The 12,431-nt window shown below is 42.3% G+C and overlaps 1 protein-coding gene and 1 long non-coding RNA gene across 6 annotated transcripts in view; one reads left to right on the top strand and one right to left on the bottom strand.

The window, feature by feature from the left end:
- The window catches only part of LOC306642444, a 158,594-nt gene that overhangs the window by 7,154 nt on the left and 139,009 nt on the right, over positions 1-12,431 (top strand). The gene's annotated exons all lie outside the window — the stretch shown is intronic.
- Positions 128-12,431, bottom strand: part of RPRD2 (regulation of nuclear pre-mRNA domain containing 2) — a 96,077-nt gene continuing 83,773 nt past the window's right edge. For 2 of the 5 annotated variants that reach the window (XM_079107033.1, XM_079107032.1), the window contains 2 exons: positions 10,615-11,796; positions 10,246-10,474 (listed from right to left, as the gene is read on the bottom strand). In XM_079107033.1, the coding sequence (XP_078963159.1) occupies positions 10,386-10,474; positions 10,615-11,796 (1,271 nt within the window). In that variant the 3' untranslated portion in view covers positions 10,246-10,385. Of the gene's footprint in view, positions 937-5,166; positions 11,797-12,431 lie in introns of those variants that run through there. The other 3 variants (XM_079107031.1, XM_079107030.1, XM_079107034.1) reach the window with 2 other exon arrangements.

The raw sequence follows: 12,431 nt of genomic DNA, 5'->3' as shown, positions 1-12,431 counted from the left end.
AATCATTTCCCTTTAGCCATACATTTTCTTTACATGATCCTTAAGGTAGGTTGGAAACTGTTGAAGAGCATATAGACTTTGGAACCAGACAGACCTAGTGTAAATCCTGCATCTGCCATTAACTACCTTTTTTTTTTTTTTTTGCAAATTACTTTATTTCTCTAAGCCTAAATTTTCTTATAATGAGAATAATAGTATCACTTCCAACTGTTGAGGTGAATTTTCTATAAATGATCTGCCATAGGGCGGGTATATGATAAAAGGCAACAGCAACAAGAAGTCATTGTAATAGATGGATATAACAGCTTTAAGGCTGGAATAAAAAATCTGCAGAGGTCACTTGTCGGAGTCCCTTCATACCCATGGTACTTAAAAGGGACCTTAGAGACCACTTAATTTTAGCTCTGCTGGCTTTTGAATCCAAGACTTGCACTCTTTGACCATGCTTTCTTTAATAGTACAGTTTACTCCCAATACACTCCCCCATAAACTCCATCACCTCAGAAAGAGGTAGCCGACTTCTGCCTCTGCTCCCTACATAAGCTTTTTGTCTCTCATTCCCATCCCAGCTCTCAACTTCCTTTATCCCTTCTATCCCTTTCCATTGTTACAACTATGATACAGGACTACCCGTATTTGATTAATTTACACAGTAAAAAATAGAAACATGGTCAGATTTGTAGTAAAGGATGAAGGGAAATGAACTTGTGGGTGACTGTGAGGATTTCAATAACTCCCATTTACTCCCCTCACCTGGGAGTGGGATGGTTAGAGTTGATTCTCAAGTTTCAGTGGTGATGGAATCAAGGGTTGTCAGAGAAAGTAGTTTAATCTAGTTTTCCAGAGAGTCAGGAAGTTCTGTCTGGGGAGGGCAGTTGATCTGAGTCATAGGCACCACTCTGTATCTTGGCTCCATCTTCTGGTATGTTAGACACCCTGAAATACAAAGAGAGAGAGAGAGACAAGACTTTGGGAGAAGAAGATTACTTGAGTGTGTGTGTGTGTATGGGGGCAGCACAGTCAGAAGGTAGTAAGAATTTTTAAATGGCATTCAAAAATGGTCACAATGGGCAGAACTTTTCTTGCAGCTTTGCTCTAAAAAAGGGCAAGGGAGTTTTACATTGCAGGCAACAAAATGTTAGGTGCTCCATGATTATTAAGTATGTATTGACTTGAAGGCCAAAGGATAAGTACACTGACACAATTTCTTTAATCATTCCATGTTGTCCTCTTTTGTTAGGATGGTAGGAATAAAGTAGGCTATCCTGAGTTGGCAGCTCCCTATACTCATCCCTCAAACATTTGCTAACTGCTTACTACTGTGTGTAGTGCACTGAGTTGGGTGCTGAGGTGATTGTTGATCAATCAACTACCACATCATCATCTTTATAACTTGTGTTGCAGTGGAGGAAGCTATGTCTAGAGTTATGCCATCCTACCCCTTGTAGCAAGCACAAAGCCAGCAAAGGCCAATTCATTAATTATTGTTTCTTCTACAACTTCTGACTAGTATATGCCTCAGCCTCACGGAATTCTAATCCATTAAGTCTCTGCCTGGGAAACATTTATCCCTGAAACTTCTCGTTACCCACTCTACCCCTGCCTGCCAGAATACCACAACACCTACTATGTGCCAAGTGCTATGCTTTCAAGTAGCTCATTTGTCAAGGAGTATTCTTACGCTCCCTTTAAAACATAGAAAATGGTGCTGGGCACGGTGGCGCATGCTTGTTATCTCAGCAGTTCAGGAGGCTGAGGCAGGATGATTGCAAGTTCAAAGCCAGCTTTAGCAAAATCGAGGTGCTGGGCAATTCACTGAGAACCTGTCTCTACATAAAATACAAAACAGGACTCGAGATATGGCTCAGTGGTCGAGTGTCCTCAAATTCAATCCCCTGTACTACGTCACCCGCAAATATGGAAAATGGTCCTCAGAAAAATCAAGCTCCATTCTACCTGAATCTAAAGCCTGGGTTGTTCACTTTGACTCTTGGAGCAGATTGCTTCCTTTTCTTCTACTCAGATACTTACAAAGAGGCCTTTAAAATAGGGTGCAGAGATATTGTCCAACTTTATCAGACTGAAGTTGAGGAAGCCTGAAGGAAATCACACTAAAAGATTTCCACAGGAGTATAGGGGAAAGGGAATCCTAAATAGAAGTTATCCTAAGCCCTTAGTCATATTTTAGGAAATTCTCAGCTTTTAGAATAGACATCCCAAGATAGCTAAAATCTTGGTTGAAAAGATATTGTTTTGAGCTGGGGAGATAGCTCAGCTGGTAGAGTGCTTGCCTCGCAAGCACAAGGCCCTGAGTTTGATCCCCAGCACTGGAAAAAAAAAAAAAAAAAAAAAAAAAAAAAAAGATTGTTTTTATGACTTTAAACTAGATTTAAGAGCCAGGTACAGTGTTGCACATCTGTAATCCCAGAGATATGGGAAGCTGAGGCAGGAGGATCCTGAATTCCAGGCTAGCCTCAACCACTTAGCCAGAGCCTGTCTCAAAGTAAAATATAAAAGGGCTGGGGAGATAGTTCAATAGTAGTGTATCTCTGGGTCCAATCCCCAGAACCCCTTACAAAATTATATGTAAATATGTAAGAATACTATCCACTGGAGATAAAATACATTTTCCCCTTATCATGATCAGTACATACCTCCAAATTTATCTTAGCTCCTAGAAGTAAATTTCCCCCACTTTAAAGGTACTGGAAGGTTAAAAAAAAAAAAAAAAAATTCATGTCATTGCCAACAATCTGTGTGTGTGTATGATAATGGGGATTGAATCCAAGACTTCCTGCATTCTAGGCAAGAGCTCTACCACTGAACTACACTCCCAGCCTAGCAAACTCTGAGGCCTATAGAAGTAGTCAGGTGGCTAAAGGCACAGGAGGGAGTATGGAGATTAGGTTTAACAAAAAAAGCCCCAAACTTTAATAATATGAATGAAGGTCTTGAGTGGGGCCAAGCTTTTACTTTAACTCTGCTTTAGATGCCCCAACGGAGGAAAACCTAGAAAAATTTGTTGAGTCCACAGAAAGGAAAGCAGGGGCATGGAGATAAACTGAAACTTGGCTTTGAAAAACAAGGCCTCGGGCTCACCTAAAATCTTCACAAATTTTCCTCCCCCAAAACATCCTATTTATAGAAGAGAAATGGGAAAAACAGACACCCCCTCGCCTCTTAATACTGGTTTGTCAGGTAGACCCAGTGGGGTGTGTCTGTTGGGAAATCTCCTTAAAGGCAGGAGCCAGTACAGGATATGTCAGTTTAGGTTCAGTGCTGAAACAAAGGTGTGGGGGTAGTGGGTAAGGAGCAAAATACTCTTAAAGGTCCTAAGTAATCTATAGGACCCCATGCACAACTAAGACCCACTTCTAAGATTTCAAAACCACCTTTACTATGGTTCTTGGCAGTGATTGGTCACCCTGAGTTCTGTCTCATCTAAATTCAAAGGACTCCTAGCCTGAGGAGAGGGGGAAACACTGGATGCTCCATCTCTTTGCTACCCATTCTATCTTAATAATCCCAAGAAAAATGTATTAGCATCAAGTTTTCTCTCCTTTGCAAATTATTTGGCAAAGGACTGGAGCATTTCCCAAACATAAGGAGATACACTGGAGATAAGGAAGTAAATTTGCTGGCATATTTAATGTGCTCTGAACCTAAACAGGTCCAGGATACACTGGTTTAGCCAACACCCTTTTGAGTCAAACACACAAAAAATTGCTGCCTATTTGTTTCTCAGTTGGCACAACAGAACTCACTAGCCCCTCCACCCACATCTGTAGTCTCAACTTTTGACTCTTGTTTAGGTGAAAACAAATAGAAAGTTCTGGGGGAAAAAAATGGGGGAGCTAGGGATATAGCTTAGTGGTAGAACAAGTGCTTAGCAAGGGTGAGGTCCTTCTGGACTCAATCCCCAGCAACAAAAAGGAAAAAAAAAAAAAAAAAAAAAAACCTTTACGGTCAACCGATTATAAATTTCTAAATAGATCTCAGCCTTACCTCCTTCATACTTTTAACTAAGCAATTTTCCCTTTCCTCCCTCAGCACCGTCAGAAGTAACTTTCAAAGTTTTACATCATGTTTGCTCCTTTCCTTTAAAGCATTTGTGCTCCTCTTCTACACTGGAGATGAGGGAACAGGATGTTTACTTAAGAGATATCTTACTGGTGACCCTCTAGTAGCCTTGTCAGTGCAGCCTCAATGAGTTGTTACTCAGCAATTGTGAGCAGCAGCTGATCAGGCTTGTCTATACAGTTACTCATAAACAAGTATGAGAGACACTCCAATACCCAATCTGATGGTGTGTTACTGTGTCTACACATGAGGAGGTAACTCATCCTTTCGGTAGAACATGGGCTTAAATACAACAATTTAGGGGTAGGAAGTTTACACGTTTTAAATAACCCTTCCCCAGAGAGGCCAATGAGGAAGTCTAAAGGCTGTGGCTTTCTTAGGGGGTAGAGAGAACAAGGTGGGCAAGTCCAGGTCCCAGGAGAGAATAAGGAAGAAAGGGTGAGCTAGATTCCAAAAAGCAGCCAGAATGGTGGTACGCCCTACTTGCTGGGTGTGTTCCTAGGCTGTTGCTATTTCCAAAGTGTCTTGTGACACACGTTATATAGCTTCACATAATCAAGGCTGCTATTTAGAGCCTTCTACCCTGCCAGTGACCCAGACCTGACCCAGATGCAGTGACTAGTCCTCTTTACCCCTTAAAACCAACATTCCATTTATTAAGCCTCACTGGGTTATGATGAAAAAGGGATGGGTAACAGAGAAGGGTTAAGTTGTGGCTTCTATGTGACAGGTTGCCAATATGCAACAAGGGTAGATGTGGGGAAAGAACTGACCAGAAAGATCCTTACCACACCCACCACCCAATTGTACACCTGCTTTAAAAATGCTTCTTGGCTCACAATTTTACAACTTTTGGAAGACACACAATTATCTATACAGTATATCCCACTTCATCACTAACCACTCCCTCAACATCTTGGTCTCACCCCACCCATTACACAATTATACTGAGAATCACACAAAACTCACAAGGCCATAAAGATCTTAAGAGGCTCAGATACTCAGATAGCCTTTAGTGATATTAACCGCAGAAATCAAAGGGGACAGCTGGACAAGATCAATGTGAAGGGGAAAGTCAACCACACAACAAAGAAAGCTGTATTTTATTAAACTGGAAAACAAAATATTGGGGACAAAGAGTTTTTTTTTTTTTTTTTTTTTTTAAAGGAATGGCTGGAAGAGAGTGCAAGTGGTCATGAGAAAGGAATGAGACAGGTGGTCTGTGGCCACTCTGTGGTGCCTCAGAAATGTGTGGGCACACAGGTCACTCACTCCCACTTCCCCACATATCCTTAGACCAAAAGCCAACACAACTGCATCTTCAGAGATATATCCAGGATTTTCTTTCTGCATTCTGTAGTTGGTTTCACCTTCAGCCCTGGACAATCATGTTGGATCTTTGCTGGAGAAAATTTAGGTTTTCCAACCACAGGTCTGCTCCTCAAAGCAGCAATTTCAGCTCCTGGAGAAGTTCCCTCCTATTTGGACTCACCAGAGAAGCCAGGGGCCCTTGGTCAAAGCCCCAATCTCAAAAAGAAAAATGTCAAACCTTTAGAACTAGTTATTTTATTAAATGATATCAATACACATTTCAAAAAGGATTTCATTGTTGTTGCCTCTAAAGTATGTACTTGTTTTGTTTTCCACACTGAACACGTGAGAATATCACCAACATATCTAATTTTAATCTTAACAGGCACCCCCACCAGTTTAAAAAAGGGGTGGGAGAGGGAAAAAGGGAAGCAGTAATTTACAGCGGCTTCAAAACAGTAACATCTGAAGCTTAACTGTGTGAACAGGTAACTTCAGGACTGATAGTGAATATTTTGCAAGTAGGAAGTTTAGCATATTCACATTATCTAGACAGGTTTGCTGTACCATATATACCACATTGTTTTCCTGTTATCAGTATGAAAATCCTACTCTCTATTCATTTTACCTTCCCTGGAATCAAATCAAATTCTATTTACCTTGACTCTTGGGCAGGCAGAGGGAAGCAGGGAGGAAGTTCTCAAGTTAGCTGGCTGAAGAGAGAACTCTTAGAAAATACTTAAGGACCCTACTTCTGAGACGGAATCACTAAACTTTTAAGTGATACTAGTGTATTCACTAGGATTCTTTGTCTGTGATTTTACAGTGAGCACCAGGACCTTAGTAACAACTTCTCATATTCTGCTTTCATATGAATCATGTCCTTGCTAAGACACAGTATGTTATACTTTCTTTAAAAAATAACTTGTTTATTTTTTAAACTCAGGTTGAAATACAAAAGTCAGAGCATGGTCACGGAGTTTTAAATCACAGACACAGAAAGAATAAAACCCCTTTGTTTCATGTTTATGAATACCAGAATTGTCTTTTGTTTCACTATATCACATATATACATTGTTGTCTTCTTTTACTGCTGAAGAGATTTCCTTAAAATTAATAGCTGACAGTCTCATACAAATCCTCACTTCCATCCTGAAACAAATTGCACTGAGGACTCTGTGGCAAAAACAAAACAAAAATATCCCACAAAAACCCAACCCCTTAAAAGTCCATCTTTGTACAATGTCTTTCTTTCAAGGATCAGTCATCATGCTTCTGAGGACAATTACCCTGCCCCAATACTCAGGAAGCCACTTTCCTGACACCCCCACATTTTCTGATAAAATCAAACGGTCAGAGAGCCTTTTCAAGTAAACACTACATTTAGCTTAAACAAGAGCAGCAGAAAGAATTCACATTCTTTTTATTCTAGAATGAAAAACATCCCACTTAATTTCTGCACAAAAAAAAAAAAAAAAAAAAAAATCAATTCTCAAAGTCAGACAGAATTTCCCTTACCCACCCCCATTGTCTCCTTCTCTTATGCTTTTTCACTAAACAAATGCCTTAGGACTCAATATAACTATACTTCCTTTGCTTTGCTATACTATATACCCCATCCCACACACAAGGTCATGGTATCATGCATTTTTGTGGGGAGAGCTACAGGAAAGAGGCTTGAGGGTCAAAGAAACAAAGAACAGCTGGCTTAAGACCAGATACGCATTAGGAAGATGAACGAGTTGGCGCATCCTATCCACAGAACACAAGGTGAGCCCAAATAACATGGAAAACATTACACAAAACTCCCAAGCTATGATGTACACCTCGTTTAAGCTGCTCTTTCTCTGAAAAGCAAGTTTATTCTGAGAATCATCTTCTGTTACTACATTGCCCACTCTCCCCCACCTTTAATATTCCACTGGAGAAATCCAAAGCAATTCCCAAACTTCCCCAGAGTTAGTACTATACTAACTTGGGAGAAAATATATGAAATTTGCTAAAATTCCTTCAAAAACTCAACACATACTGTTTTACTCATGTATCTGGAGATTTGCCAATACCTTGGGGTAAAAACACTAAAAAAAAATTGTAGTAAGCAGTATTTGCTTTTCAGTTGTCCATAGATACAAAGATTTAAACAAAGTACAATGATTGTCTTTTTCCCAAATACTAGATGTAGAAACACAAACAAGCCTTTTAGTCCAAGGAAAAGGATAGTACACTTCTCTCATGTAAAATGAAGAGCATAAACATTGTTTACTTCCTGTTGAGCATAAGAAGTGGGGATAAGGCTTGAGCCTTGAGATGTGATAGGCTGCTATCTGCACAGTGGGGCCAATTTGGATTTATTAGGTCCTTCTGTTTCTCTCTAATGACATGAACAGTAACACCCGCCTGCTTCTGAGACACATTTAAAGAGGTATAATATAAAGATACCACTGAATCTCCTCCTCTGAATTACCAAGAATAGGGGTGAATACAGGACTGAGGCAAGGGGAAAAGGAAGAGGAATACAAAGATTTTTCTTTCTCTAATAGTTGACATTTGCTGAAAACCACCAATGAATACCATGTTAGGGAAGTAAAATTAACATCTACTCCTTATATAAAAAAATGCAGATATTTCATTTGTACCTTTGTATCAACTGTCAAACTGTAGTTTCTTTCTAGTCAAAATAGAAATGAAGATCAAGGGAGAAAAACAGTCAAAGAAAAGCAGGAAGCAAGAGCTTGGTGCAAGATACATGGAAATATGTCCTATTCTCTCGTTTACAAAAGATAGATCACATCACACCATTAATGGTTCCTTTCCTAGTTTTATATATTGTAGGCACTCCTTATTTTAACCTGGAACTTATATTCAGCCCCTTTCTTTCCTTTTAAGAGGAGAAAAATTTTGACCAGGATAGAATGAGATTTGTATTTCCTCAAAGTTACCGCCTGATCGTACTTCAGAGGAAGGGACGATTAAAAGAAAAAAAAAAAAAAAAAAAAAGTAAGATTTTAGCAGAAGTGTAAAAACAACATGCCTTTAAAACAAATCTGACAGAAAAAGTCAACAAACAAAACAAAACAACCCTGACAGGCCCAGAATATTCCACGTTTCCTCCCTTGCAACATCCCTCGGCTGTCAGTAGGGCACAGAGCATAGAGAAGATAGTCATACTTGGTTACAGCAGTTACTTAGCTGAAGAAGGAAGAGGACAGGGTCCTTTCATGGACTACTACAGAAGCCAATCCCAAAATAACACCCCAGCATTGCACATGTTATTATCTGTACTGATGGAAGTTTTATTTCAAATGTAGAAATACTCTTCAATAGATGGGGATAAAATAAAGATTGCTTTCCTCCCCACACCCCAAGCCCCCAGCCAAATGAAGTGGCTTTGGTTGTGTTTCTTTTCTTTCTTAAATACAAACAGCTTGGAGAAGGAAGTAAGTGCAGTGGGAGGAGGAACTGGATGGAATAGTAAAATGAAAGCATATATGACTTTTTAATTTGGAAAGGAGGCCCTTTATCATAATAAAAAAATAAATCAAGGGAGGGAAAACAAATAAAAACAACAATAAACCAAACTCCTACTTCCAATGCTCTCTAGACTGTTCAAAATGCCTTTTACCCTTGGTTTCCATCAGTACCTGGGAGGGAAGAATGGGCGTTTTGGTGCAAAGAACGGAGGGCCCCTAGCAAAAGGTGGCCTGGGTCTCTTTAAACTGTGGAATGGATCTCTGCCAAGAAAAGGTTCCCTAGGCCGAAAGTCTGGCCGGGGACTCCGTAAAATCATACCACTCCGGTTGATGGTGTCTCTGTGTGAGGGACCCATGGGGGGGCCGCTGCTGCTGTTGCTGCCTCCCCCACCTCCTCCATGGGCTGGGCCCAGGTGCTCCAGAGAATGGGCAGGTAGGCTCAGGCTCTCCCGTACACGGCTAAGGCCAGGGCCGTTGAGGTCCCGTTGGGTGGGGCCCCCATGGTCCCTGGGTCCTGCGAGCACCCCAAAATGCTCAGCCAGGGTCCCCTGAAGGAGGGAACTATGGTCCTTGGGAAACACTGCCACAGTCCCTGCCACTCCATGCTCTGCCAGTGGTGGGGCTGGGAAGGGTACAACTCCAGAGTGGTCAACAGGGGGTGGAGGAGGGGGTGGAGTAGAAAAGGGGACACCACTCCCACCACTGCTGCTATGTTCCCCAGGGGGTGGAGGAGGGGGTGGGGCAGGGAAAGGAACTCCGCTGTGCTCTCCAGGAGGAGGCGGTGGGGCAGCATGGGCCAGAGCTGCCTCCTTTGTGAAGGGGTTCGAAAGATCCACAGAGGGCAGATGAGAGGGCGCATCTCGAGAGAAGATACCACTGTGATCCTTAGGAGGGGCGGGTGGGGCAGATGATGGACCCACTGGCTCTCTCTGGAAGGGTGTCCCATGTTCCAAGGGGGATGGGGGAAGATGATGCTCAAATGTTGAGTTGAAACTGTTGGAACGAAAGTTGCCGACACTCTCCTGAAATTGGGGTGCCCGTTCTTTGTATGGTGTTGTTTTAAAGCCAGTGAGGCCTCCGCTGCCCCCACCCCCAAGGGATGCCAAATCAGAGGCACTTGAGGGGCCATTGTCAAAAGAGCTGCCTGATGTGCTCAGGTCAAACCAGCCCACCCTTGAAGCCTCACGCCCATGTCCTCTATTTCCCTTCCCAGGAACTCGGATGGACTCTACGGTCTGTATTGGCTCCCCTGACATCCTTCTATTGGCTGCGTTATGATAACCCAAAGTTTCTATAGGGGCCCCTTTTTCTTCTGTGCTGTCAGGCAAGTCTAAGCAGGAGGAGGAAACACGGGTTTCTATGCGGTAGTGCTCTTCCTGTTGCTGCTGATCAGTGGTAGTCAAGTTGGGCTGGGTGAGGTTAGAGAGACTGACACCATCATTTGAAGTGCCCTTGTTGGGGGTCTGGCCAAAATGCTTATCATCTGAGGGCTTGCGTGAGGCGTTTTTAAGCATATTCTTAAACTCAATCGTCGACGTGGTGGAAATGGTGGAGGCCAGGACTTTCTCCACGCCTGACGTGGGTGGGTGGCCCGTGGGAGCAGCGAGGGTATTCTGCGGAGAGAAAAGGGAACGATGTGGGACTGGGTGAGGAGAGTCTGGGTACTGCTTCTGTGGCAAACTGAGATGCCCAGTGGTAGACTGAGACAAGCTATTGTGGTTGGAGTCAGGGGTGAAAAATGAATCATTCTTACTCGGTGATGGTGACCGGTCAGACCCAGGTTCATTCCCTCTTATGCTGAAGGCACCAAATAGCCCAGGGGAAGATGAGAGACGGTCACAGTTCTCACTAGAGTCCAGGAGGGCCCTTACAGATGGAGGGAAGGCGGACTTTACCCCAAATTCTTGGGCCCTGTGGCTATAACTGGATAGGATTGGCTGGTATTCAGTGGCGTCAGACAGCTTGCTTGATTTCAGGATAGATTTGGCTGGTTTCTTCTCCAGGTTCATCATAGCAGAAGGTGGAGGCCCTGAATACTCAAAATCTCGGTAGTCTTCATCTTCATGGAAAGAAGTATCTGGATAGAACTTTTCCTGTGAAGAGTCCATCAGGGAAGATGGTCTCTCCATTCCATCAGAAGGTTGCTTATAGGGAGATTCGCTGCCCAGGCCAAAGGGTCGATATGTAGATACAGAATTAGAGAGCTCCCGGGGATAGTTTTCATCTCTCCCAGGGGGTGGTGATCTTGTACTGCTGGGTGTTGAGGAACCAGGGCTAATGATCTTAGAAAGCAGGGACATAGTATCTACACTGCTGGATGTGGGCTTGTCCATCATCTCATCCTGGGTGGGTGTCCCACTCCGTTCATCCCTTACAGGGGTTCCATCAATGTTGTCGATTGAGGTGCTAGTAGGGCCACGCTGGAAGTCTGAGGGATGGCTCTCTGATGGGGCACTGGACCCCAAACTGCTCAGGATTGGAATATTTAAGTTTAAGCCACTGAAACCAGGATTACCTTTTAAGAAGTTGTGGATCTTCATTTCCAGGCTTGGGGAGGTGGACTCTGACTCCAGTTTTGGCTTAGAAATCTCTGAAGATTGGCACATGGTAACTTCAGTAGGTGGGGCAGCAGGGCTAGTATTGTGGGTACCTGTAAACCCTAGAGAGTTGGATGGTAGTTTAAACGTAGTGCTTGGAAGTCCTGGGCTTTGCCCGATTGATGTCTTGCTGGCTGAGGTTGAAGAGACTTCAGAAGCTGATGAATTAGGAGAATAGTTGAAGCTTTTGGGAATAAAAGATTGGGTATTAGAGGATACATTTCTTCCCTTTATGGTAGAGACTGTGGTGTTGGCAGGGGAAGCTGATGTGCTCTGAGATGCAGCTTCACTAGCTGGAACTGGGTTCCCAGTAACACTCTGAAGTAAAGATGACAGGCCTGTAAAAACAAAGATTAGAGGGGTTAAAAAGAACAACTCCCTGCCATATAATAAAAACAATGTAGACTTATTAGATATCCTCATTCATTCTGGTGGGAACCAGATAGATTTTAAAATCTATTCCCTCAAAGGAAATCCAGACAAAACAAGTAATGGCTAAATGTCCTAAAACATACTGGACCTATCTATCAATCTAAGAGAGAAAAATCACTGAAATGTTTCCAGTGTAGTTCGGAAACAAGTTCAACATGGCATAATAAAAGGCAACAGGAAGAAAGAGATTTTAATGTCAGAATCATTCACAGTTTAAACAAGGCAAAGTAGGAAAAGAAAGGAAGTAAAATTATTCTTCAAACAACTTAAGCCAGTATTTCTTAATGTTTGATATGTGGAATGGTTCTCAAAATGTAAATGGATATCCTGCCCTACCTTTTCTTTCCAAACTCCACAACTGTCTCAAGGTAATATACACTTGTTACTCTTAAGAGGGAGACAGCCTATGCAAACTTCAGACATTTATTTGAAAGGTGAATACTTTTTTCCAAGAAGTATCTCTTGCTAGAATGGTGTTAGCTTTTGCAAAACAACTCTTTCAACTACCAATTTGTTTGTAAAACGTTGCAATAAAAATGAG

Source organism: Sciurus vulgaris, assembly GCF_902686455.1.
Source record: "Sciurus vulgaris genome assembly, chromosome: 1".
Taxonomy (NCBI): domain Eukaryota; kingdom Metazoa; phylum Chordata; class Mammalia; order Rodentia; family Sciuridae; genus Sciurus; species Sciurus vulgaris.
This window is presented reverse-complemented; position numbering and strand designations above follow the sequence as displayed.